The 25,232-nt window shown below is 36.5% G+C and overlaps 13 protein-coding genes across 13 annotated transcripts; 5 read left to right on the top strand and 8 right to left on the bottom strand.

Moving 5' to 3' along the window:
- Positions 1–69: 69 nt before the first annotated feature.
- Positions 70–2,884, bottom strand: FDP41_013374 (uncharacterized protein; the record flags this gene model as incomplete). The annotated part of the gene is made up of 3 exons (XM_044703997.1): positions 70–311; positions 628–2,702; positions 2,805–2,884. 3 exons carry the CDS (start codon positions 2,882–2,884, stop codon positions 70–72), a joined length of 2,397 nt encoding a protein of 798 aa, XP_044564873.1.
- Positions 2,885–3,854: 970 nt separating this feature from the next.
- Positions 3,855–5,497, bottom strand: FDP41_013373 (uncharacterized protein; the record flags this gene model as incomplete). Its single annotated transcript, XM_044703996.1, has 3 exons — positions 3,855–4,285; positions 4,413–4,725; positions 4,940–5,497. The coding sequence occupies 3 exons, from the start codon at positions 5,495–5,497 to the stop codon at positions 3,855–3,857; spliced, it is 1,302 nt and encodes a 433-aa protein (XP_044564872.1).
- Positions 5,498–5,575: 78 nt separating this feature from the next.
- On the bottom strand, positions 5,576–7,273 carry FDP41_013372 (uncharacterized protein; the record flags this gene model as incomplete). Its single annotated transcript, XM_044703995.1, has 1 exon — positions 5,576–7,273. The coding sequence occupies one exon, from the start codon at positions 7,271–7,273 to the stop codon at positions 5,576–5,578; it is 1,698 nt and encodes a 565-aa protein (XP_044564871.1).
- Positions 7,274–8,111: 838 nt separating this feature from the next.
- On the top strand, positions 8,112–9,618 carry FDP41_013371 (uncharacterized protein; the record flags this gene model as incomplete). Its single annotated transcript, XM_044703994.1, has 3 exons — positions 8,112–8,896; positions 9,014–9,123; positions 9,209–9,618. The coding sequence occupies 3 exons, from the start codon at positions 8,112–8,114 to the stop codon at positions 9,616–9,618; spliced, it is 1,305 nt and encodes a 434-aa protein (XP_044564870.1).
- Positions 9,619–10,223: 605 nt separating this feature from the next.
- Positions 10,224–11,858, top strand: FDP41_013370 (uncharacterized protein; the record flags this gene model as incomplete). Its single annotated transcript, XM_044703993.1, has 1 exon — positions 10,224–11,858. One exon carries the CDS (start codon positions 10,224–10,226, stop codon positions 11,856–11,858), a length of 1,635 nt encoding a protein of 544 aa, XP_044564869.1.
- Positions 11,859–11,892: 34 nt separating this feature from the next.
- On the bottom strand, positions 11,893–13,122 carry FDP41_013369 (uncharacterized protein; the record flags this gene model as incomplete). Its single annotated transcript, XM_044703991.1, has 1 exon — positions 11,893–13,122. The coding sequence occupies one exon, from the start codon at positions 13,120–13,122 to the stop codon at positions 11,893–11,895; it is 1,230 nt and encodes a 409-aa protein (XP_044564868.1).
- A 278-nt stretch (positions 13,123–13,400) lies between these two features.
- Positions 13,401–14,324, bottom strand: FDP41_013368 (uncharacterized protein; the record flags this gene model as incomplete). The annotated part of the gene is made up of 1 exon (XM_044703990.1): positions 13,401–14,324. The coding sequence occupies one exon, from the start codon at positions 14,322–14,324 to the stop codon at positions 13,401–13,403; it is 924 nt and encodes a 307-aa protein (XP_044564867.1).
- A 276-nt stretch (positions 14,325–14,600) lies between these two features.
- FDP41_013367 (uncharacterized protein) lies at positions 14,601–17,228 on the bottom strand (the record flags this gene model as incomplete). The annotated part of the gene is made up of 2 exons (XM_044703989.1): positions 14,601–16,003; positions 16,139–17,228. 2 exons carry the CDS (start codon positions 17,226–17,228, stop codon positions 14,601–14,603), a joined length of 2,493 nt encoding a protein of 830 aa, XP_044564866.1.
- Positions 17,229–17,659: 431 nt separating this feature from the next.
- Positions 17,660–19,594, top strand: FDP41_013366 (uncharacterized protein; the record flags this gene model as incomplete). Its single annotated transcript, XM_044703988.1, has 1 exon — positions 17,660–19,594. The coding sequence occupies one exon, from the start codon at positions 17,660–17,662 to the stop codon at positions 19,592–19,594; it is 1,935 nt and encodes a 644-aa protein (XP_044564865.1).
- A 285-nt stretch (positions 19,595–19,879) lies between these two features.
- FDP41_013365 (uncharacterized protein) lies at positions 19,880–20,446 on the top strand (the record flags this gene model as incomplete). The annotated part of the gene is made up of 1 exon (XM_044703987.1): positions 19,880–20,446. The coding sequence occupies one exon, from the start codon at positions 19,880–19,882 to the stop codon at positions 20,444–20,446; it is 567 nt and encodes a 188-aa protein (XP_044564864.1).
- Positions 20,447–20,579: 133 nt separating this feature from the next.
- Positions 20,580–21,986, top strand: FDP41_013364 (uncharacterized protein; the record flags this gene model as incomplete). The annotated part of the gene is made up of 1 exon (XM_044703986.1): positions 20,580–21,986. The coding sequence occupies one exon, from the start codon at positions 20,580–20,582 to the stop codon at positions 21,984–21,986; it is 1,407 nt and encodes a 468-aa protein (XP_044564863.1).
- A 1,335-nt stretch (positions 21,987–23,321) lies between these two features.
- On the bottom strand, positions 23,322–23,639 carry FDP41_013363 (uncharacterized protein; the record flags this gene model as incomplete). Its single annotated transcript, XM_044703985.1, has 1 exon — positions 23,322–23,639. One exon carries the CDS (start codon positions 23,637–23,639, stop codon positions 23,322–23,324), a length of 318 nt encoding a protein of 105 aa, XP_044564862.1.
- Positions 23,640–23,956: 317 nt separating this feature from the next.
- On the bottom strand, positions 23,957–25,163 carry FDP41_013362 (uncharacterized protein; the record flags this gene model as incomplete). The annotated part of the gene is made up of 6 exons (XM_044703984.1): positions 23,957–24,293; positions 24,459–24,475; positions 24,587–24,691; positions 24,815–24,840; positions 24,897–24,924; positions 25,137–25,163. 6 exons carry the CDS (start codon positions 25,161–25,163, stop codon positions 23,957–23,959), a joined length of 540 nt encoding a protein of 179 aa, XP_044564861.1.
- Positions 25,164–25,232: the final 69 nt, after the last annotated feature.

The raw sequence follows: 25,232 nt of genomic DNA, 5'->3' as shown, positions 1-25,232 counted from the left end.
CATTTATTTTTACACATACGTTGAATGATCCTTGAGAATGAATCACACTTGATTTGTCACTCATCACACTTAAAGTCTCCATTGAGGTGCTGGAGAGTTACTGCCAATATTACTATCAATATCTTTTGCTTGTTTCATTTCCTTGTCCACATTTGAAGTGTAACTCTTATTTCCACTTTGAATGTCTTCTTTGTAATGCAATTCAGAGTCACCAACAGTGCCACTGGATTTTTCTTGTAAATTTGAGGCTGTCTCTTTTTGTGAAGGTTCTTGTTGTTTCTCAGATTCGGTTTGTTTGAGAATGTCAGCTGCTTTGGTAAAATTCCTTGTTCATGGTGATGATGAAATGTTTAATGATGTTTTAATTGTTATTATTGATGTTGTTATTCTTCTTGTCGGTGAAGAAAAACACAATTATTGAGGAGTGAGAATTGTTTTTTGCAATTTGTGAAGGTTAGGTAAATTGTGTGAAAATTGAAAAAATTGTTTTGAAAGGAACGTCTCCATATATATGGAAAATTACCAAAGTCATCCTTCCTATTATCGAGAAGGATCATTTGAATGTTCGTTTGATATTCTTGTCAGTCTTTCCATGAAATTCACCAATGTATCGTTTAAAAGTTTTACCTTTCAATCGATCCATCACTTCCGAAATGGCCATGTCAAACATTCCAAAGGTTGGAAATTGAGAATGAAGTTGTAACAAATCTTCACAGGTGGAGGAGAGGTTAATCTTGGTTGAGTTGGTGTTGTTGCTTTGATTTGGTGTATCCTTTTTTGAATGACTCAATAAAGGCATGGATTGAGCATGATTCAATTCTTGTGAGTGTTCATGAGGAGTGTCATTATTTTGAACCATTGAGGAAAAAGAAAAGAATTTTTCAAGAATTGAAGTAGCATCTTGTCTCATTCGTTTCTTTTTCTCTAAATATTCTGTTTCACAATTGTTGGTAAAATCATACATTTTTTCTGACTTGGGTTTCTCCATTAATGTTCTGTCCTCACCACCATCTTCCATCGAGGGTGAATATTGTTCTTGATATTTCAATACTTTTCTCAAGAATTTCAGTAAATTCAATTGATGCTCTTCTTTGGCAATGGTTTTTAACACACTACGATAAATGACATCTTCTTTGACAAGATCCTTCAACATGATTCCATCCATGTAATCATTGCCAATTTGTAAAATACTCATTTCAGCTTGATAAAGTCGAAGAGATTCATGAAAACAGTCCAAATGTTGTTGAAGAGTCTTATTTTCATCTTCCATGAATTTGTAATGATGTTTTAACGTTTGATATTTCAATTCAAGTTCTTTAAATTCCTTTTCGTATGTTTTTTGACAAGAAAATTCCATAGAGTGCAATCTCTGTGCAAATTGTGTTTGATGTGAATCCAATTCCTGAAGAAGTGAATCCACAAGCTCAAAATCCTTTCCGTCGTGTTCATGTTGGAAAGAATTCATCTTTCTCGACTCCACAACCCATTGTTCCATGTCATGAAGAATTTCGTCACCATGGTGGTGAGGTGAGAGATGGTGTTGTTGTGGAGAAGAGGGTGTTGTTGAGGCACTCGACGGAGATGAACTATTGGTTGAATTGGTTGCAGTAGCTTCATCTGAAATTTTACCATTTTTGTGATGACCACTGTGAGGACGTGTGTAGTGCATGGGATCATCATCAAGGTCATCGTATTCTATATAATTGGTATGGTTCGTTAAGGAGTTTTTGTGTGGAGGTTGGTGTGGAGTGGATGTCCATACTGAATCCAAAGTTGAGACGGATGATTTTGGTGATTTAGGTGATTTGGGACTCTGTTTGTCAAATGAATTGATGTTGTCACCATCCTCATTGGATGCTTGTTTTGACATTTCAGCAGCATTGAATGGTTCATCGATGGCATGACTCACAAACTGATCATTTTCAATTTTCGATCGAAACACTGCAATGTAAGCAGGTGTTGATTTCTCCAACGTCGAATTGGTCATTTCACCCAAAGAGAGTTCGACTGGGAATGTGACACCATTCGATCGTTTTCCGAGAAGAGTTCTTGGTTTTCCAATTAATTTCTTATCTCTCCGTTGAAGATAACGCTTCATGTAATCGTCGTGAACTCGTGCGAGTTGAGAGGGCATTAGAATGTTGACACTTTGTCCAATGAGTTCCTCTCTGGAGAAGCCAAATAAAGTCGTCATGGCATCGTTGACAGAGAGAATGGTTCCTATAGAATCTGAAATAACGGCAGCATCCAAAATTGCGCTCAGGATAGTTTCCATGTGATAGCTCACTGAGTTTTGACATTCTTTTGACACATTACCAAAATTGGAATTGTGTGACCCGCAAATTGTTCTGTATATAACATTAAACCATTCTTCATATTCCATTTCATTTTCAGCTACCAACATGATTAAGCTAGAAGATGAGGTCGTTTGTGTACTCGATCTTTGACAGCTGTCATGATGTTCCACCACCGTAATCGCCATACTATAATTCTTTCCGCAAATATTTCTCGCACTTTGTATTTCATTCCTTAACGACAACGGTTGAGTTGTTGTCGACTCTCCATGACTGCTGTTCATGTTGCTCGTTAAATCATATTCTTGAAGAGGCTGCGGAGAAGCACTCCGATGAGAATCCTCCTTCTCCTCCAACTCTTTTTTGAATTTCAATAATTTTCCCTCTCGTGTCAACACAAACCAATAGCTAATATATTGGTATTCATAAAAGATTCGATCGTAGACAGATCGCAGAGAGAGAGAGGACACATATGTTCTTCATGTATTTTGTCAAGAGAACAAGACTTACCGTTTCCATCGATTAAATAAACTTCCTTCCTTTTGTTGTAAATATCCACTCTTGATGATGGAAGAAGAGGATAACACCATGTTGATGATGAATTGTATTCAATTTGGGAGGGTCAATGATGAACTGTTGTTGTTGTTGTTGGTAGTGGTAGTAGCAGTAGTTTTGGATAACGAGATTGAACAATATACAATTTTTATCACCGCACTTTTCACTGTGAGAGGGTCCGCGGTGACAATGAGAGTTGTGGAAAAAGTGTTCTGTACCCAGAAAGAAACAAAATGAGAGGTGCTCCGAGGAAGGAGTGTCGTTGAAAACGTTTTTTTGTTATTCTTCTTTGATGGAGAAATTTTCAAGCAAGAACAGAAGTGCAGTTCTGTTGGGGTGCTGATACGAAATTCGATGAGAACCATGCATCGAATCGTGCGATTGTTCGTGTTGCAAGCAATTGAATCGCACCAAATGGTCATGCACTCCACCAAATTTGCCTTTAAAATATTTTTGAATGGCCAGAATTGTTGTTTTTGGAAAGTGCAGAGAATCTCGAGTTCTTAAAAGAATTTCAGCAAATATTTGAGAGTGGGAGAGGACAGTTGGCGTGAGGTCCATTTCAGGAGAGAGGTCCCAAATATTGTCATTAGGCAACATTATATGTAAAATGCTTGAAATGGTTCAAAGAAACTCGAAATTGGTTTTAAATGGCCAAATCAAGCATTTTGAGGATGTTGTTAACTTGTCTAAAGGACTTTAAAGAAACATCTCCTTTGAAACACAGTCACAATTGTGGTGTTTATGGTCATTTCGTGGAAAATCTCTCTCTGTCATTAATTTCCTTGAGAGAATTAATTGTTCATGAATGTTGTTGAAACAAATATGGTTGACAACAATTAAATGTACGTGATGCATGGGTCATTGAGATAAGTTCGATTCATCATGACCTTAATATTGTATGTGAAAAGAAATGTTAATAGACAAAGCCACAAACATGCTCGAGTCGTATGTCTTTAATGTGACAGTTGTCATCCAAACGAGTCGTTCTTACCAAACGCAGCATCAATACAAATCTTTTTGGAAACTTTTCACCAATTCAACATCCTCCACATTTTGCTCATCCAGAGTCAACACTTCACAACCCAATTCTCGAAAGTCTCTCAACTCTGATTCATCTTTGATTCTCAACGTATGCTCAAACTGTGCACTCACACATCCATCTCGAGCATACACTGTCCATCCATCGCTTTTCCAAGTCTTACTCTTCGTTGAGCCAGAACAAATGACTGGTTCAATGGTGAAAATCATTCCTGGTTGCATGACATCTGTTCCAATAAACTCTTTTCCATATTTGTTTTTAACCATGATCACTTGAGGAAGTGAATGAAAAGAGCGACCAATTCCATGTCCAACATAGTCAGGACTCGATTTGAATGACGTTCCATGAGCTTGATTGTATTTTGAAAGAAAATTATCAATCGCATTTCCAATTCCTAAATACAGTGTTAACACAAAGAAGAAATTGTTTCGTAAAGAATATCAAAACAATACATTTGTAAAGAAAATATTATGGATTCAATGATGATAAAAGAAATGTTGATCAAAAGGTACAATACTTACTGTACATGGGCTCTCCAGGTCCACAAACTTTGATAGCTTCCCACAAAGCTTGTTTTGTTACTTTCACGAGAGTTTTATATTCTTCCTTAATCGGTCGTTCTGGTGTCTCTCTGTTCGCTCCAACAATATAGGTGGTATTGGTGTCACCATGAAAACCATCCAAATAAACAGTGATATCTAAATTGATAATGTCAGAGTATTTGAGAGGTCGTGTATCTGGAATTCCATGTACCAAAACTTCATTAATGGATGTGCAAAGAGATTTTGGGAAATTGTTATATCGAAGTGGAGATGGGTAAGCGCCACGTGAAGTCTGTTGTTGTTGATGATAAATTCGTTCAACAGGGTAATTCATTCCATTAATTTTGTTGTTTCGTTTCGTTATAATTCCACCCAAATAAATGTCAATATAATATAATTGGGAATTTAAATCAATATATAAGCATTTAAATCATTGATCATAACGTAATTCCAATAAATAATTAAAGGTCAAAAGTTCGCTCCATCTTGAATCAACAAACACTCACAATATACTCAAAAACTTTTTCATCAATTTCCTCCGTTGTCACTCCCTCTCTCACCAACGATCCAGCATATCTCAGTACTTCGGCAGCTAATTTGTTTACTCTTCTAATTTTTTGTAAATCCTCTTCATTATTGTGAATTTCCAAATTCATAGAATATTCTTCTTTCATTGTTTCATAATAGCGTGGAACTTGAATTTTAGTGGTATCCACACGGTTGAATGCATTTATCACAGAGTACTGTCCTTCAATAATTCTATCGGGTGTAAAATATGGTGATTCGGGTTTTAAATAATCTTCGGGTGAAAGTTTTTTAGAACTTGAAGATGAGGCTTTCGCATGTTGTTTGTAATGGAGCGTATGAAATTGTTTCAAAAAATTGGAGTTGTTGGATGAAATGGAAACCACCGATAGAATATTCTTATGGTTGAACAATAAATTATAAAAAGGATGAAAACCACCACTCCAAAGATGATTACATTTCGTGTATTGGTGGTTGTGTTGTTCCGATACAAACGATGAAAAGAAAGCTCTTCTTCCTAATGGAGTGAATTTCTTCATTTTTTTAATGAATTCTTTTAAACTTTCTTTTTGAATGAAAATGAAATTGTAGGAAATAATTGTCATACGAGAAAATATCTACAAATGAGATCCAGCATTCCAACCTGAACTCTCTACTTCAGAATTATTTTGATAACTCTTTGGAAGAGTGGTGAATTGTTCTGCCTCGTCTTCACCAATACTACTTGAAAGACTAATGCTTCGTGAGTGACGAATGGAAGCAACATCCACACGACCTGCTGCTACAAAACTGGACTGGTAAAATTCAACAGGATTTGATAGTTTGCTATTGTTGAAGGCGGCAGGAGCTGCTTGAGCTCTGTTTTCAATATGAGATGGAAATGCATAAATACCGCAACACTTGATGGTGATCAGTTTCTTGCACAAGGTCAATAATAACCACAAGACAATAAAAATGACATAAAATCCAATTAAAAATCCTAAATGTCCGAGAAATGCAGTATCTCCCTTATTGTAATCTAGCAAGTCACCATATGGAAGTGTTCGAATAAGATTGGTCTCTTTCAATCCAATGACATATAAAAGATAGGATGGGCAATATAAGCCCACAATAAATATATGCCAAAATTTTAAGTAGAAATCTGAACAAAGTGCTTCAATGATACTTCCCGAAAAAGTTAAGGCATGTGCTGAAATGATGATGAAGGTAATTCGATCAATTGGAAAAATTCCTGTTGGTATAATAACTGTCCAAAATCCAATTGTTACTACTCCACTTGCTACCAAATTCATTTCCGAAATTATCCACACAACATTTCCGCTCCAGTTCAATAATTTTTCTAACCATTTTGGCATAATATCTACATAAGGAAAGGTGACTGTATCTGTATTACCGCTTCCAATGCCTCTTCTCTTCCTTGTATAAATGAAGGCCAGCACTAAGAGTGCCACATGATAGACTGTGACTAGCATGGAATAAAGTAAAAATAAATTAAAGGTATTATTCGTGAGATATTTGGTGTAATGAAGCCATTTGTCTGTGACACTTCCATCTCCTCTACTTTCAAACTGATAAATATAAGCAGCAGTGACTATTGCAAGCGTTAAATTTCCTATCCGAATGAACAATAATATTGCACTTGAAATCCAGCACGAAACATTGTACTTGTGCACACTTTTTGGTGTCACAGATCGAATTTTCACTGAAACATTAGTATCGGTAATGAGAGGATCGTGCTCACTGGTAGAGTAGGATCTAATGGTTGAACAACTCGAACACAGTCGATCCAATATCTGAAAAGGTGTCGAATGATACATGGCAAAACAGCCATTCTCATTAATAGATGCCAAAGAGTTGTCACTTCCCAACGGTGTCGACAAGGCAAAATTCTTGAAATTTCTCCATCCGAAAAAGCACATCATTCTCCAAACCAAGGAACTTCTCTGATGATCCTCCTTATCTTGTTCCTCGACTGCAAACGCTTCAATACTATCCTCAAACTGTCCATATTTTGAGTAGTACATGGAGGGTGTTTTTCGTCTACTTCTCCTCCTATGAAATGTTGTTTTTAGTTTTTCCAGAATTTTACGAACCACAAATATTTCATAAAGCAATGGAATGAGAATGGTCAGTACAAGCGGAACCAACAGAAAGCAAATATCAAATGTGAGAATAAAGCCTCTTACAAGAGCAATATCCTCAGCACTATGATTGGTGGTTGTTGTTTGGGTTTGGGTGATTAAAATTGATGATGGTGGTGATGATGAAATAATTGTTGGTGAAGGGATGGGTTGTTGAAGGAAATGATTCATCATCGGATGATGAAAAAGGGTGTTGTTGGTGTCTAACATCCGATTTGTTGTTGCAGAACTTATTGAATGATTTATCTGAATGATCCAATCAAATAGATTTGCACCAAACGTGAAGAGCCATCCATAATGTTGTTGTTGTTGTTGTTGTTGTGGTTGCTCTTGTAGTTGTATTATCAGATGGCGAAGTAAAGGCAACACCATTTGGCAAGGTCAAGAACAACAAGAAAGATTTTTTTAGAGTCGACCGAATTGGAAGCTTTTGAGTTTCGGACGAAAATGTTTCCAAATCGTCAAGAACATCATCCTTCACTTTGTGTTGAAAATTGTTTATCGAATTTTAAAAATAATGTCGAAAATACTTAATTTAATGTTATATATTTTCAAAGCTTCACTGTGGAATTTTATAGAAGGCACAATTATCACTTTGAAATTCAGTTGTCTTAATTGTATTATAAAAATTCGAGATTCAGCAAATTGAATTCACATGAGATGACGCTCATCATTCACAGCAACCACTACAACAATCATCATCACAACAATGTATTTCACCAAACTACACAGCTCAAAGTATTTAAATATATTTTTTGTAAAAAAATCAGTAAAAAAAATTCAGGGATGGGTTTATTCGATGATAAACGTTGTTCGATGGTTTTATGTACATTATTTACAAGCCGAACGTAAGATACGTAGTGACTTCCTAGCAGGCACCCCGGAAGTAAAGGTGTTTAAACTGCTCACGATAACAGCAGCAACCCCTGGGATTCGAACGCTGGACCAGTTGGCTGCCACAGTTCCAGAAAAACCACTCGGCCATATGCGGGCAGCAAAATCAGTAAAAAAAATGAAAAGAAAGTTGAATTCCGTTTCGGGTTCAAGCAATGCCGCAGGAAAAGGCTCTTCTTCTTCAGGTTCTGCTCCTACTGCAACTTTCAAAGGGCCTAAAAAACCCATGAAACAATCAAGATTAAATTTCGGAACGGTTTTGGTAATAAAGAAAGAACCTAGCAGCAGTGATGGTGAGGATTCGGAAAAGGCACAAACAAATAATATGAAGAATAACGATGTCGTAGTGGTGCTAGATGAGGAGGGTGAACAATCTGAAAATTCAATTCTTGAAAGTAACAAACATTTGCCCAATTCGATTGGCATTCTTAGTGCAACTTCTTCGAACATGTTGTCACGATTTTCAAATTCTTTAGAGAGTATTAATTCATCATCATCTTTTTCTGAATTATCTACAATACTCGGAACTGATCATCCCTATGACACGAACAAGCAATTCAAATTTATTAGTTGGAATGTAAATGGAATTTCTGCCATTGTTCGAAAACAACCCAATTATCTAAAAAGAATTTTCGAGAATGAAATGCCAATTTGTGTTTGTCTACAAGAAACAAAATTATCTACAGATATTAAGATTGCTGACATGCAAAAATTTCATTTCAAAGGTTATGAAAGTCATTTCAACACATCAGAGGCAAAAAAGGGTTATTCAGGGACTGCAGTGTATATTTTGAAAAAGAGCCCTTATCGAGTTCTTCGTGTAAAGTTTGGAATTGGAATTGAAAAACATGATCAAGAAGGGAGATGCATTACTGTGGAGTTTGACAAATTTTATTTGGTCAAGTATGTATTTTGCATGGAGATGATCGAAAAGTAACGACAATAACAACACTAATCATTCCTTGAATGATCGAAATTTCGAAATTTGCATTCAAATCATTTTTTATGCAATTTCAACAGTACTTATTGCCCCAATTCTGGACAAAACCTCGAACGCTTAGAATACAGAACAAAAGAATGGGATGTGGATTTATTGAAATACTTTGAAAAATTGGAAAAGAAAAAACCAGGTTGGTGTCTCTTCTGAAACTCATATCATTTCACCATCATCGTTTTCTTCCAAACTCATTTCACCATCATGATCATCATTTCCAGTGATATGGACAGGAGATTTAAATGTTGCTCTCACACCCATTGATATATACAATCCAGAAGGCAATGAAAAATGTGCTTGCTATACACCTCAAGAACGTGCAAGTACTCCAATTGTCACAAAAACAAATCCTCCCTTCATTGATGCATTTCGACTCATTCACGGCAGCAAGAAATTCTGCTACACATATTATGGATATCGTAATAACAAGCGTGACAAGAAGGAAGGTTGTCGAATTGACTATTTTATTTGTAGCGAATCCTTAAAACCTTTCATTGAGGATTGTTACATTTTGGATGACTATTATGGAAGTGATCATCTTCCTATTGGACTAATTCTGAGCAATGGTAGTAGTTGCAGTCTCAATTCAAACTCAACTGTAGATGTGGATCTTCAAACAACAACTCTGTGAGGCAACAAACCCTTCTTTGTCCATTTCTTTTTTTGTGAATCCAATCATACTTTTTTCACAATAACAGAAGAATATTCATTTAAAGCCCTTCACACAACAACAAGATTTATCTCAACTATTTCACAGAGACAATCTCTTTTGTACATTTTGAGAAAGAGAATACTCCTGTTTTGTGAGAATGACAAGATGCAAGAGTGTCGTTGGAATATTTATTAGGTTTTTCTATATTCATTTGTAGAGAGCATGGAGAGGTATTTATGCCGTACGGACGATATACGAAAAAGAAGGAGATGATGATGTCTCAAGACAGGATTATCTCCAACATGTCATATATATTCTTATGGATTTGATGCGCCGTCTGCCACCTGTCACAATATGTTTATGCTGCTGATGTAAAGCCTTATCGCCTGTAACTTGGGTATTTTAAAAGAAAAAAAAGCATCACAACATTGCGCCCACCACTACGACCACAATTTCGCAAGCCTTTCGCTCATTGGTTCATTCATTCTTACAAGAAGAGATTTTCAATTCGAATTTTCAATCATAAATCCGAAACAAAACAACAACCACATTAAGAACAACAAGAATAAGAAGAACAACAACAAATGGGTCTCGCGGTTTCAAACTGTTCCGATAAATGTCTCAAAGAAATTCCATCTCCTCGTCAACGTTTGACTTCTCTCTCATCACGAACTGGAAGTATGGGAAAGAATTTAATTCGAAATACATCCGAAGGGTCATGTGGTGCTTCTCCAACCACTACAACCACACATCAAACATTCATGGACAATCAAATTGAGGCCTTTATTTCGCAAAAATTACTTACCTTTTTAAAATCGAATCCTTATTATAAGGATCGAACAATTCCTGAAGAGCAAGAATTATGGAGAACCATTTTGAAGCAATCCCTGATATGGACAGTTTTGAGTACGCCTTCGAAATTGAAACAAAAGTACTTGGAAGGTCATGAGAGAGCCTTTTTGGCATTGAAACCTATACTTGATGACTTGGAAGAAGAATTTAAACCAGTGTTGAAACGATTTGGTAGTTTTGATGCTACCAATGATAGCAGTGATGATTTTAATGGAGTTTCAAAATCTTCAGACATGTGGCAACTGATTGATGTGCCAGAATTTGACCTGGCTGATGTGACACAAATGATCAATTTGAGTAAGAATTTTAGTGGAGTGAGATTACTGTTATTACCTACGTATCCAACCATTCCTCAGAATACAAAAGTGAACACTCACTTGCACGACGAGCCATTAGCACGGACCATGCGACATTTATTGTCACCTCTTGGAGTGGATTTAACATTTGACATACGAGAAGACATTTATATGAAACCAGTGGTTGCAATAGGTTCCATCTTATTCGAATGGGATTCAAGCGTTGGCTTATGTGTGCCTAGATATTGTTTACAGCTCTCCAGAATGCTGGCCACCGAAAATTGCATTTATTACAACAATCATATTAATACGGAGGAAGTGTTGGATGTGGTGTGTAATGTCGTATGTGAGTGGAATTCGACAAAACCATCCCTATTCACTTGTGCTCATCATTTACAACAACGAGCACAAAGCATTAGTGGACGAAAACAGTCCATTCCGTCATCAGCAGCTGGTGAAATTTTTGAGAATAAGGATCGAACGCAGGATTGTTCTGCCATTTATTTTACATATGATTTATTGAATGCTATTGTAAAGCATTGTTCAAAGAAGAATGGTGCTGAAATGTTACCTGGAGCAATGACAACAACATCCAACCACACCAGTACAATCAATTGTGAAGATGAAATTGCACAACTATTTTTCCCAGAAACTGAATCATGTAGTTCCATATTGGTGAAGGAATTATTGCATGAAACTTCAACATTACCACCAAGCAAGTTGTACGATGGAGGAGACTCAATTTCATTGAAATTTCCAGTTTCAGAACTATTTCGTGAACATTTTGAATTGTCAATTCTTGGAAAGACAATGGAATTTTCGAATCATCAAGAACTAGACGAGTTTGTCCGGCATTTACTCTGCAAAGATCCAAAACTGAAAGAAAAGTTTCCATTCGAATATGCCATACTGAGATGTATTGATCGATGTTTCTGGGTTGGTCATTTGCATGACAATGATGATGAAACTTTCTCCCCAATCTCTGATCAATCCCATCAACAAGGAACAACATGTCCTTTCGGAGATCCAACCACAGCCGCTGGATTAACGTTTATGAAAGATCATTATTAATGCACATTTCGAGAGTAGTAAAAGCACATCTCAATTACTCGAGAGGTCGATATGCAGGTCTTCTGTTTTTTCTCCAAAAGAAGCACCATGTGCATATTCCAAAAGAAATGATGGCAATCATAATACCTGAAATAACCGAGACACTCACTGCAATGATTACATTGTGATTGTTGTCACAAATGATAGGATTAACCCATTGTTTGGGTTTAGGAGTCTCCACATTTTGTATTCTGTATCCCTGCATGGTATTACCCGTCTGTTCTGCTTGCAACTTGATGGTGTTGCATCCTTGATTTTGTACGCCAAAAAACACCAGTGATGTAAGACCAAAAGCTCGCCCAATTTTTGGACACAAATTACAGTCAGTAATGTCCTGTACCCAAAATTGTAAGTCTTCGCAAGTAGATTTGGTTGCGACCATAATACCAAGTTCTGGAATCATTGAATATTTTCCAGAAATGTTTAAGGATAAAAAGTTATCTTGTAATTTGCATATCGTTCGTGCTGTGGAGTAATCAATATTTTGATTCACTTGCAACACAAATGTTTGATCTGCGAGACGCAAAAATGCATTTTGGGCAAAATTTGGAAAAATATCCATTCGATCCATTCTCCACATGGATGATGAAAATGAACATGATGAAAATCTGTCAACAGGGTAAACTAATCCTTTCCAAAATACTGGAAATTGTTTGTCTGGCATTGAATATTCAATAGACCAATAAAAATTCAAGTTCTCTCCATCTTCGTCGACATCATATAATGAGTACGAGTAATTTTTCTCTGGTGTCCACAATTCAGAATATGTTTTACATCCAGAAGGATCCATTAATCCATTTGGCAACAATAAATTTTCACAGCTCAATTGATTCACAATAAAATCAAATTGTGTGGTAAGGTTTTTCTGAATTTCATATTTTCCAGTCAAATGAATGAAAATTGGATATTGTCGGATACTATGTTCATAGTCCGAAGTTTTCAAAATATGAACATCCACACTATTGGTTGTATTATCCAATTTAATTGTAAAGATCTCGCTCTCATAACTTTGAGCATCATCGTCTAAAAAACCTCTCCACGTATGATCAAAGACAAAATCTTCCCAATTCTTTGGAGCTCGATCTTGAGCAGAATGAATGTGTTGTTTTTGGGCGGATAGCCTTTTGTTGGTAGCAAGAGTATTGGTTCTTGTGGTAACCTGGTGCTGTTGATGATGTGTTTTGGAAAGGAACAAGGACGATGAAATTTCGGAACCAGTAATCATTGCAAGATCAAAGAAAGAAAATATGATGGATGAGAGGATGATGAACAACAATAATTTATGTTGAAGGAAAAAGAATATATTCATGCATGGTAATAGCCGGGTGTGGTTGTGGTGGTGTTTGATGAGCATTGAACTTGTAGCCTTCGGAATGGATCCATCTTGAAGAATGAACATTTTTTTTCATCAAATTTGTCGAAATATGACTTTACAATATAATTGTTAAGAATAAATTTTTTTGGGCTTTTAATAATAACAAGAAGGGATTCATTAAGCTCGATTTACTTTAGAGCCTCCATGCAAATCATTCCATTGAATTCCAATTCTTTTCCAAAATCTTTCAAATCAGTTCTTTGCAGTGTGCCAAGCATTTCCACTCGATGAAATTTCACAGTGTGAAAACCTGCTTTCTTCAATGCCTTTTCATACGTTTCAGGAGTGAAATATTGATTATAAAACTTAACCACATAATCCTCCTGTTTGTTATCTTCATTGAAATTCAAATCAATGGAGAATTCGAATCGATCTCCATCCTTCATGACTTTTCTATGTTCTTTCTCAGCCGTTGGAAATTGAGATCTAAAGCAACCAAAAGATTTTTGCTGTTCACTGACAAAAGCTTGATTCAAGAAAGGATCAGTATTCAGTGTGACAAAAGAACCTCCTGGTTTCAAAACTCGAGATATTTGTTCACACATTCTCTCCAATTCTTCCACATTCGACGAGTAATGAAGGAGGAAACAAGCACTCACCAAATCAAAACAAGGTGTGCATAAGGGGCACAATTCTGTGAATTGATTGACTTGTTCATTCTTGTCCAATTCCAAGACATCTCCAACCACAAAATGAATGGGCAACTGTGTCATGTTTTCCTGTTCCATGAATTGTTGTTTGCTTTGATTTGCAATGTTGATCATTTCAGGAGAAAGATCCACTGCAAGAATCATTTCAAGTTGAGAATGAAATTGTTTCCACAATGAAAAACTGTCATGTCCTGATCCACATGCCAAGTTCAATAACTTGATCTTGTTGTGTGGAGTAATTGTGGAGGTGGTGGAAAGTCTTTGTAGAGTGCTTTTGAAATGTTTCAAAAACGTGGGAATAGTCACGTGTTTGTAATTGGGATGATATTGAATGAGGTCGTATTTGGAGGAAATGTTGTCATAGATTTCCTTTGTTTCTTGACTGGTGTTTTGAGAGGCCATGGTTCTTGTTGTTGTTATTCTTTGTGTTGGTTTGCTTTTTTTTGTTTGTGCTTTTGGCTATGATGTGAAAACACGTTTATGTATTTGTGCACTTGTGGTGTTTTTAAGGGAAGAGATCACTTATACGTGTTGAAGTTGAAATGTTGAAGTGGATTATCAGAGCTAGTGAGGTCTGTTTTTACCCGATACAGTCCTTTTTAGCCCAATGTCACAAACATAGAACTTCTAAAATAACAATTTATCAAGTGTCACAGAAAGAATTCAATGGTATATCTGTCAGATATAGTCCAAATCAGAGTATGTGGCGACACATCTTATCATAATATCCGTGAATTGTGTGTGCTCCCATTTGTACAGAATTCTTCTGTTGAAAATGAATTCTTTTTGGAAGAGGGAGCTTAATTCAGAATTGACAAACATTTCTTTCACGTTCATTGTGATGGAATCGAACACTTCTTTAAGATCAAATGAGTCCAAAGTATTCACCACATGCACGGCCAACTCAGGTACATGTAAGGAATTACCATTTTCACTCTGAATACAACGTTTGTGAACTGATACAAATCGATCACGAATATAATTAAACACTTGTTGAGGGTTCGTCTTGTTGCCAGAAAAATCTGAGAAGAATTTCGAAAGTGCTTGGATCGCGTCGCCGTTTGTAATTTTCTGAATGAACACATCGACTTTGGTGAAAAGAAGAACTTTACGAATTTGTTGTTGCCTCTGTGCATCTGGTATGGTCTTGATTTTCGTTAGGACTTGTTCAAAATATTGCAAACTATCGAGTAATCGATTAGAATTCCCCAATTTCACCACAGAATCTCTGCTACCTGGAGAAATTAAATCCTCAAAACAGACTAAATCAATTTCTGATAGAGGAACCATAAATACAACACAATCCAAGTTGGATTTCTCTAGAAAGGTTTGTTGCAAAAGTAGAGTGTCACGCTTCTCTCTCCAACCCAAGGTTTCAAATAAGAGAAATTTTCGAGTTTTGAACGAACCATCATACTCTAAATTGATATGTGTAAAGTCGACCACTGGCATACTTTCAATAGTAAGCGTCTTGGCTCGTATGATATCTTGAGTAGTGATAGTGTTGACTTTTTTAAATTGCTCAATTCTTCCATCTTGTAAGAAATATTCGATATTTTCTCCTAATAGAGGCGTTGGAATTTTTCTTAAATTTCGTTCTCGATATGACTTTTGAACGAGTGGATGTTTCCAAAGTGCTTGCATAACTTTGAAAATTTCCTTTTGTTTCCATAGACGAGAAATAATGGCAAGTTGTTGTGAGGTAGTCTGTGAATTGGAAATGCCGATACTTGTATCCGAGGTATGGGTAGAATGGACGTGAGAGAATGCATCAGAGGATGATGAATTGTTAGGACTAGAAATTTGTGGAGAAACTCTAGGAGAAATGGAATCTTGATGATGGTGGTGTGGATAATTCACGTTCTTGGGCGAAATCATGTTTTGGAATTGTTGATACAAGTTTGAGAAATTTTCCACAAATTCAGGAGAAGAGTTGTGAAGTAAATGATTCAAATTCACTTCGTGTTGAGATGAGACCAAGACTTTCAAATAATATATACAATAAATGAGAATCGAATCACGAATGGATTTCAATTCTGAGGAGGTAAAATTGTGACTTCTCATTTGTTGAAGGAGTGTGGCTGTTGTTGTTGAAAATACATTAAGCATCCATAGTAATACGATTCCATGACATTTTGACATGTTAAGGAAAATATAATAACATATAAGGAACATAATATTGTATGAGCTCACCAAAAAGAGAGGGTCTCACTTACTTTTTCCACTGTCAATACCTCCAACAAGTACCACAAGTCTACAATTTTCAATTCTATTTAAATTCTTCTCTCTCGGACTCACCATATTGGCCATTGCTTTTGAATAAATACTATACTGTGCTCCTCGTGGTGTTTTTTCTCCAGTAACGGAAGGCGGCAATCCTCCATTATTCAGTTGTTGTTGTAGTTGTTGTTGAGAAGAACTATTGTTGTTCATTCCAATGCTTAATAAGGAAGCAATCGAGAGGGATCTGAAACTCTTACTTCTATTCATACTACTACTACTAATAGAGTGAGGAGATGCCTTATTATCGTTTTGTTCTTGCTGATATGGACGATCATTCATGGTAATTTGAAGGGGCGGAATGACCACTTGGTGATGATGATTCAAAGATGGCGTATTATTATTTTGAAGAAAGCTCTTTCCCGAAGCACTCTTTAGCGTGGAAATTATCTCATCATTGTTTTCTTCTTCATCCTCATCATTGTTTTCCTTTGTGCTACTTTTGAAAAAATTGAAAGAATGACTACGGGAATGTTTTTTTCTATCGCTAGAGATGGGCGAGGATGTGAAGGATGAGGCTATCACGTGGGTACTAATGTTGTTGTTGATGATGATGTTTTGAGTGCTTGTAGAGAGAGTAGTGGTGATATTGTTGTGTGTGGAATTGGTTGAGTGATTGGCCAAGCCATGGCTTGAATTCGGAGGAGGAGCGGAAAGAGTAAAATCAGGGATGGTTAATCGGGTTGAGCAGGGCTGCTGATGATGAGGTTCTGTAGCGTTGGTGGTTTCAGAAACGCTTTTTGACCTTTTCCTCTGCAAGAATGATGACGATGATGAATCATCATGAAGCATGTTATTACTACTCACAGCAGCATTGATCTTGTGATGACAAAGATTTTGCGTTGACGAGCTGGCCAAATTTAATTGTTGTTGTTGTGGGGATGACTTGACCAAATCAACTCCTGATAACAACTGATGGTTGCTTCCTCTCAATAAGACTTCAATGCCATTGCTGGTATTTTGTGTTGATTCGTCATCTTCGGAGAGGGACGAATGAATATCGGGTGTTGAAATTTTAATTCCCATGTGATGTCGCTGTTATGTGAAGGTGTCTATATATGAAGTGTTGTTGGTTGATAATTCGAGTTCACAACGTTAGCAACTTTTTTTTGTTGAAGCCTTACCGTCAGATGTCACTCAACATCTAAGAGGGAAAGGTTCATCATTTTCATAAGCTTCATTTTTCAGGTAAAAAGAAAGTTCCAAGTAAAATAAAAAAACAGAGAATGTTGTCCTTGGTTGTCTTTTACAATGTTCTTCCATTTGTTGCACGGAATGAAACGGAATGAAACCTTTTGCATGGTTCACCATCGTGCATGATTCCGCGAAAATAGTACGTCCGTCTTTTTGCTTCTTTCTGCTTGATTCACCAAATCCTTCCACCTTAAAAAGGTTCAAATCGAAGAGACAATCAAAAAAAATAATCCACGCCACGGCAACATATCGCCAAAATCATCATGATTTCGAGCGTATTCCTCTTTGGTGTAATAGCTGTGATCTTCTTCATTCCTCTAGGCATTATTGGTAAATGGTTTTTGAATTTATTTGTTTTCGGAAGGTATCCCGACAGTGTGTTCGAAAATCCAAAGTACACTCTTGACTCGACCTCAGTTTTAAAGGACAATCATGATGCATCATCATCGACACAACCACAACAGACTAGTTCTTTTTCAACAACAGAGGTCGACTCGATATCTCCAAAAGAGGTCAAAAAGAAGAAAATTACAAAAAACATCTTTTCCCAGAATTCACTGAATGATGTGAAAGATATTGATGCCATCATCATTGGAAGTGGAATTGGTGGATTGGCTTGCGGAGCCATTTTGTCAAAAGCTGGAAAGAAAGTGATTGTTTTGGAACAAAACAAGACAGCAGGTGGTTCTCTGCACACGTTCAAGAGAGGAGGATTTCCATTCGAAGCCGGAATTCATTATATTGGCAATTTCGAAGAAGGTGGAGCCTTAAAGGTTCTTCTCGATACCTTGTGTGACAAGAAAATAGAAATGGATGAATTATGCAGTGAGTACGACGATGTTGTCATTTATGACACTTCAAAGAATCAATTATTGAAACGGATTGAAATTCCAAAAGGAAAGAAAAATTATGTCAATTGTCTCAAAAATGCATTTCCAGAAGAGAAGCAAGCCATTGACAAGTACATGCAACAATACGAAGAGACTGCAAAAACTTTGAATGATTATCGAGTGCCATATCTATTTCTCAAACTCTTACCTGTTTGGATTGCCAAATTAGCTGCACCCGTTCTTTGTGCGCCTTATTTCAAGCTTGTCAACACAACTGTGAAAAGTGTTCTCGAATCATGCACCAAGAATAAGACACTTCAGAGTTGCTTGGCTTATTTCTATGGTGATTATGGTATGCAACCAAAGGAATGTCCGTTCAATGTACATTACAGTGTTCAATCTCACTACATGGAAGGAGCTTACTTCCCAAAGAAGGGAGCAGTGGATATTGTTGAAAGTTTAATTAAGGTCATTCGAAAGAGCGGAGGTGACGTCTTTACTAAAGCAAAAGTGGCATCCATTATCATTAAGAATGGAAAGGCCACTGGAGTGCAAATGAGTAATGGTGTGATTGCACAGGCGAAGACAGTCATTTCAAATGCAGGTCTTTATAATACTTTCAAGAATTTGATTACAGAATCAGATCAAACCAAGTACAATTTGAGGAATCAAATTGACAATTACCGTCCAAGTCAACAATTGAACTGTGTCTTTATTGGATACGACAAGTCAGCTGAGGAACTTGGTTTAAGGTATCAAAATTGTTGGCTCTCCACAAGCGATGATTTGGATGGACAACGTGAACGATACATTCACACTGAAGATGGATCCATTGATCCCAAGCAAGGTATTGACATACCAGATTTACTCTTCTCAATTAAGCCTCAAAAGAACAATACTTATATTACATGCTGTTTTGAGACCAAATATGAATGGTTCAAGGAATGGGAACATCAACGATGTAAGAAACGAGGAGCAGGTTATCTCGAAATCAAACAACAATTGACAGAGAGAGCACTCGAATTACTACACATCGCATACCCTCAATTGAAAATTTTCACACCAGATGTTTTGGATTCCTCCACCCCTCTCACCTGTCAACATTATTTGGCATGTCCATTTGGAGAAGCTTATGGTCGAAAGATGGATGCAGATTATTTTACCAATTTGGAGGTTGGCAGACCAGAAACTCCAATTGAAGGACTCTATCTCACAGGTCAAGACATCTTTTCGTTGGGTGTGGCAGGAGCTCTTGCTTCATCGCTACTCACCACCACCACTTTACTCCACAGAAATATGTTTGGCGATTGGTTTGCTGCAGTCTCTAAAGAAAGAAAACGAATCAAGGAAAGCAAGAAGGCACAATAAAGTGGTGGATTCCATTCGATCTTTTTCTTACCTTCATCCACTCGCTCATTCAATTTTTGTTTGTTTAAAAGCAAAAAATTTTGTTCGTGGTCGGAGCATTTGTTTTAATTGTTATTGCGTAAAAGGTGTTTGTAAAACATAGAAAAATAGTACAGCATCAACAACGTTACCATCCATCAAACGCATCAGTCCAAGACCATCCATTCTACTTCTCTTATGAGCATCCTATATTTGTATAAATAATATTTAAATTATTGATAATTATTTCAACTACTACGGTCAACTATGGTCATTACTCGAAGTAAAACACAAGAAGAGAGAAAATCATCAACCAAAAGACGACTTCTTGATGATGAAGACAATCTTTTCTTTGATGAGGAAAGTAGTGATGAAGAAGATCAATCTCGCCCTCTTTCTCGGAACCTCAGAAGTAACAAGAAGACTGAAAAACCTCCCCGAGTGGATCCGAAAAGAAGAACAAGACGAATCAAAAAGGCTTACAAGGATCAAGATGATGAAACGGAAGAACTTTCTTCGTCGGACGATCATGACGATATGAATTTGTCGTTTGATGAAGAAGAAAGTGCTCCTCCTCGCATCAACACTGAGGATCATGATGAACATGATCAATCAAAGACCTTTTCTGAACTACCACCACAACAACAAGAAATGAATAAGCCAAAAACTCGATCCTCCGCAAGGCGTGAACAACAAAAGCAATCTTTGCCACTTCCTCCTCAACAAGCCTCACCAATCGTCATTTCTTCTTCATCTTCAGAGACAGAATCTCCTGGAGGTCCCTTGAATCGCAAAAAAAGAAAAAATTCAATCCTCTCAATGTTTTTTCAATAAGCGTGAAAATGCTGTTCATGAATGGGCTACCGAAGCCACTAAAAACTATAGAAAGTACAGAAAAGAAATTGTTTCATATTGTCAATTTGTGGTGAATATTTACTCAGTTTTTCAAAACATTCAACAACAACATATGACTGCACAACCACAAGTTTCATATTCTCTGATTGATTTTAGCAGGTTTTTACGCAAAGCTCTCAATGTTCCTGAGATTGGTTCCCATTGTAAATGCATTCCAAAAAAGAAGGTTCTCCACAATGCAGTGTTTAACGTAATTGGATTGCTGAGCCAAACCATCTCATCAGGATTTGATATTGTGAATGAATGGAAGAAGGTCTCCTCTCTAAAAGTGAAAGTATCCAAAGATGAATTTAATTCTCTTGCCCTTAGTTTGTTATGTTCAAGGATTCCCTCTATTGCGTTATCATTCGTGAGCCCGAGAACATTTTCTCAAGCATTCAAGGGGTTGGAAAGTGAGCAAAATTTCTATGAAAACAACTTCTTTGTGGAAGAAAATCCAGAACGAGACGACCTTGAAAAATTGTTTCAAGTTCTCTCCAAACTACAGCCAAATTTAAGTAATGAAACGATGAATGAATGGAAAGAGCTCATTCTCAATCCATCACCACAAAACTCACAAACATGCGAAGATGTGATTTTAATTGAGGCCAATATGTCCTCACTTCCTCCTTCCACAAAAGAAGCACCTACACAGGAATCTTGTCAGGACACAAGAACAACAGGAGAAACAGAACAAACAACACATGAACAACAACCTTCAAGAGATTCATTATTTCCAATGTCACAAAATCAAATTGAGCTATCACAAGACCCAGTGTTGGAAAACTCTACTCCTCCAAGCAAAACCATCCCATTTGGAACAGGTGACATAAACACTCCACAACAAACATTAGAGGAAGATGAAATATCCTATAACTTCGACGAAGAGTTAGAGGAAGAAGAAGACACTTCCAATAACAAACTTGAGCAAAATTCGAAAAAACAAAAGATTTCCGTTATCACTTCAGGCTCAGTCAAATTAAGAGAGCAAAGAAAATTCCTGAAAGAACTCAAGAAGATTAAAAAACTCAAGTTAAAAAGAAGGCAGACCATGTTTGATACTTCCACGTCTGAGAACTATCATCCGACGCCTGGTCATCAACGAAGAAAAACACATCATGGTAAAACTGACATTTCGAAGAATCAGCCATTAAGCAAATCAATTAAGGAAATAGTGGATAAATCCGATCTCATTCAAGTGTCGAGTTCTACTCCCTCCGTTCATGATTTCGCTGTGAAAGAAGCTATTCACAAGGCAGCCCCAGAGATTATTGAAGTTTTGAAACAATATCTAAATGCATTTCCAAGTCCAAACATGGATTTGGTGCAGGTCATGTCCACCATTGCGCAAAAACTTCAAAATCATCCCAACTTTTATCACCGCTTGTGGAATTTCCTTAAAACCGAAGACGGATCGTCCAGTACTCCCAACCCTACTCAACCACCCTCATCGTCCACTATTGAAGAGCCAGAATATTAATATTGAGACCCAACAATTCTCAAATTAATGTTCACAACAATAACCACTCGAGTCACTGTTATTTATTATAATACTGTACATACACCATTAAACATGAAAACTGATACAAATAGCCAATTAATGAGGAAGGGTCAAAGAAGATTTACATTTTTTTCTCAAACACACACAGATTGGACATCCATATCCATTTCTCTTGTATCCATATTTACAGAATTTTCTGCAAAGGAGTTTTCTACATGGTCTAGGACGACATTTGCAACGTTTTTGACATCCACATTTGTCAGTCCAATAGCCATATCTGCAACGGTTGTGACAAAAGAATCTTTTGCATTTTGGTAAGATGAAGCGATGAGCTGGTGTGTGGGTTTTATCCTCAGCCTGTTCACCATTGACAGTGATGGTAAGAGCTAATGCAAAGGTGAGTAAGAGCAAGCAAAAGCCAAAAGCTTTAACAATTGTATTTCTTCTCAATGATAACATTTTGAATTTTTGTTTGATTGTTGAATGGTGAGTTGAAATGTTTCTTGCAATTTATTTAGGAATTTTAAGATTTAAAAAGGAAATACACCAATTGGAGAGGTGAAGGTCAATGAACTTTGTTTCAAACACATATTCTCTTTTGGCAGTTTTTGGCAATGATGATTTAGATGTTGATCAAAAAAAGTTGATTATTTTTAAAAAGGTCAAAACTTGAATTAGATAATGCAAGAGATCTGCTCTCATCTGCACCAAATGATACATGGATGACAAAGAACTTCATGGATGTTCGTCGTTTAGTTCTGTTGAGATTTGATCAATTGTATACTATGATACATCTTCAACATTCGACAGAATTGTTGTTTCATTAAGGGTTGCCATTTGTTCGTTGAAGGTGTATTTGTCGCCACTCATGTTCAAATAAACCAAAATTACAAGTGCAAGCACATAACAAGAATCAAAGGGTAGAATTGAATCTCATCCAAACTTTGATTTTCTCAAAAACGATGTCAAGGTTCAGAAAGGACATCCCAAGTTAATTGACAATCAGGAGGGTTCCTTTTCACACAAACGGCCAAAACAAACTACATTCAAATATTCCCTCAATAAGACCACCAAAAATTCCTAACCTGGAATGACCAGGTCAAAAATATTAAGCAACTGCATGAATGACCAAAGTTTTATTATTTTCAATTTTCAGGCGACATTAAAGTGCATCTTTTGTGCTTTTTGGATCGTTTGCTCTTTAGCAACACAAAACATTTGTATGAATTTGGAAATAATAATAATAATAATTGTATAAACAGAAAAGACGTAAAAGTTTATGACTCTTTATGTATTTATGAACTATTATTAAATTTATTGTTTGTGAAGTGCTTGGTAGAATGGATTCGACTCGACTTCTTCTCGTTTATCGAATTTCCCCATCATGTGAGGAATATTTACAGAATGATCTTTCATGACAATATCTTGATTTTCACCTTGTCGTGCACAATGTTTATCGTACCAGGCCCACATTTCTTGGGTTGGAAGATGGTTTTCAAAGGCTCGTCCTTGTTGAGCATTGTGTGTTCTGTTGATAATGAAAGCACTCAAGATGACAGATGACACTAAGAAGAATTGTTTGCCTGGCTTTCTGGCAAAGTAAGAGAAGGTGTTGAATTCTGTTGGAAGCATTATGAGAGAATTGTAAGATTGCAAGTATTTGTATTCGTTAGTGTTGATGTGTTTTGTTTTGATGATGGCTGCCAGATGTCAGAAAGAGATTTATACCGGTATCATGTCGCCGCCTAATTCAGCCGAATGTCCCAACATGGAAAAAATTAATGATTCTGACGGTATTTACTTGGCACGATTCTCCGTCACTATGTTCTAAGCGGCGTATCATTTTGATTGTCCAATTTAATAAATATTTACAGCTGTCATCTTTTCCGTTTCAAGAAACATTGTAATATTTAATTGCACTTTAATAAATATTCATTAAGGAACACCGATCACATAATTGTACAACCTTTCTTCAAATTCGAATCCATCGCTTTATGAAACACTTCATCAACTCCTTTTCTTGTACGCGCTGATGTTTCAATATATGCAAGTGCTCCAATTTCTTTTGCCAATTTCTCTGCTTCTTCAATTTTTACTAAATCCGAACCTCCTCTTGATCTCATATCTCCTTTTGTTCCCACAAGAATGAATGGAGTTTTTGGAGAGAATTTTGTAATTTCTGGTATCCATTTGGTTTTGATATTGTTGAATGAAGTGTTGCTGTTGATTGAAAAACAAAGTAAGAAACAGTTGGCATTGGGATAGGAAAGATGTCTCAGTTCATCACTGTTGTGAAATGTTGTTGTTTAGAAGAAATGTTCATGTCGATGTGTAAATTCCGAAAATAATCATTAACGAAGAAAAAGGAGGATGCCGAGTAGGAAGACATTCAATTCGAAGAATGGATGAGTTTCAATCAATGAGTCAGTTCAAGAGAATATGAACACTTACTAATCTTCTTGTCCGGCCTAATGAGGCAAGGTAGTATTCATATTGAAATGATTATTATCAATGAATTGTCATGTTGATAAATGGCATGTCTCATTGAACATTGATTTTAAAATCAAAATATTACGTACAGTATCCCAAACGGAAAGCGTCACATTTTGTGATTTATATTTTACATTAGTGTCATAGTTGTCAAAAACAGTTGGAATGTATTCCTCAGGAAATTCATTGTTCACCTTTAAGTGAACGTGTTTATGAAATGTCAAGTGTCATTTGACCATCAAGGATGAATACATGATGATGATGTTGAATTCAGTTGTTGTTCCGAAATTAAAACGTAATCATCATTCAATACCTACGTAGACCATCAACAAACATGTCTTTCCTATCGATAATAATTGACAACAACACAAATTAGGAAAAAAGTATCACAACACTTACCGACAGCACCATCTCCAACGGCCACGACCTATTCATCCCATTCCATCATCATCACGAAATCATTATTATATCGTTGTTGTATAAAACAAGCAACAGAATCATTATTTTGAAATTGAAATAAATTAAATTCATTGTTAAAAATCGTTTCGAGTGAGAAAATGATCAAGACATCGTTGGTGGGAGAATTCAGTTGGTAGCATGACACATTGTTGAGAAGACTGAACGTTATTGAACACATACCTTGACCTTTGTGTCCTTCTTGCCCATTTTTTTTGGTTTGAAGATTTAACGTTTGACATTTGCAGGAGATGAATGACCCAAAATAATCAAATCATG

The sequence above is a fragment of the Naegleria fowleri genome (genome assembly GCF_008403515.1).
Source record: "Naegleria fowleri strain ATCC 30894 chromosome Unknown tig19, whole genome shotgun sequence".
In the NCBI taxonomy this organism is placed as follows: Eukaryota; Heterolobosea; class Eutetramitea; order Acrasida; family Naegleriidae; genus Naegleria; species Naegleria fowleri.
The sequence above is the reverse complement of the archived record's forward strand: the minus strand, read 5'-3'. Positions and strand labels throughout refer to the sequence as shown.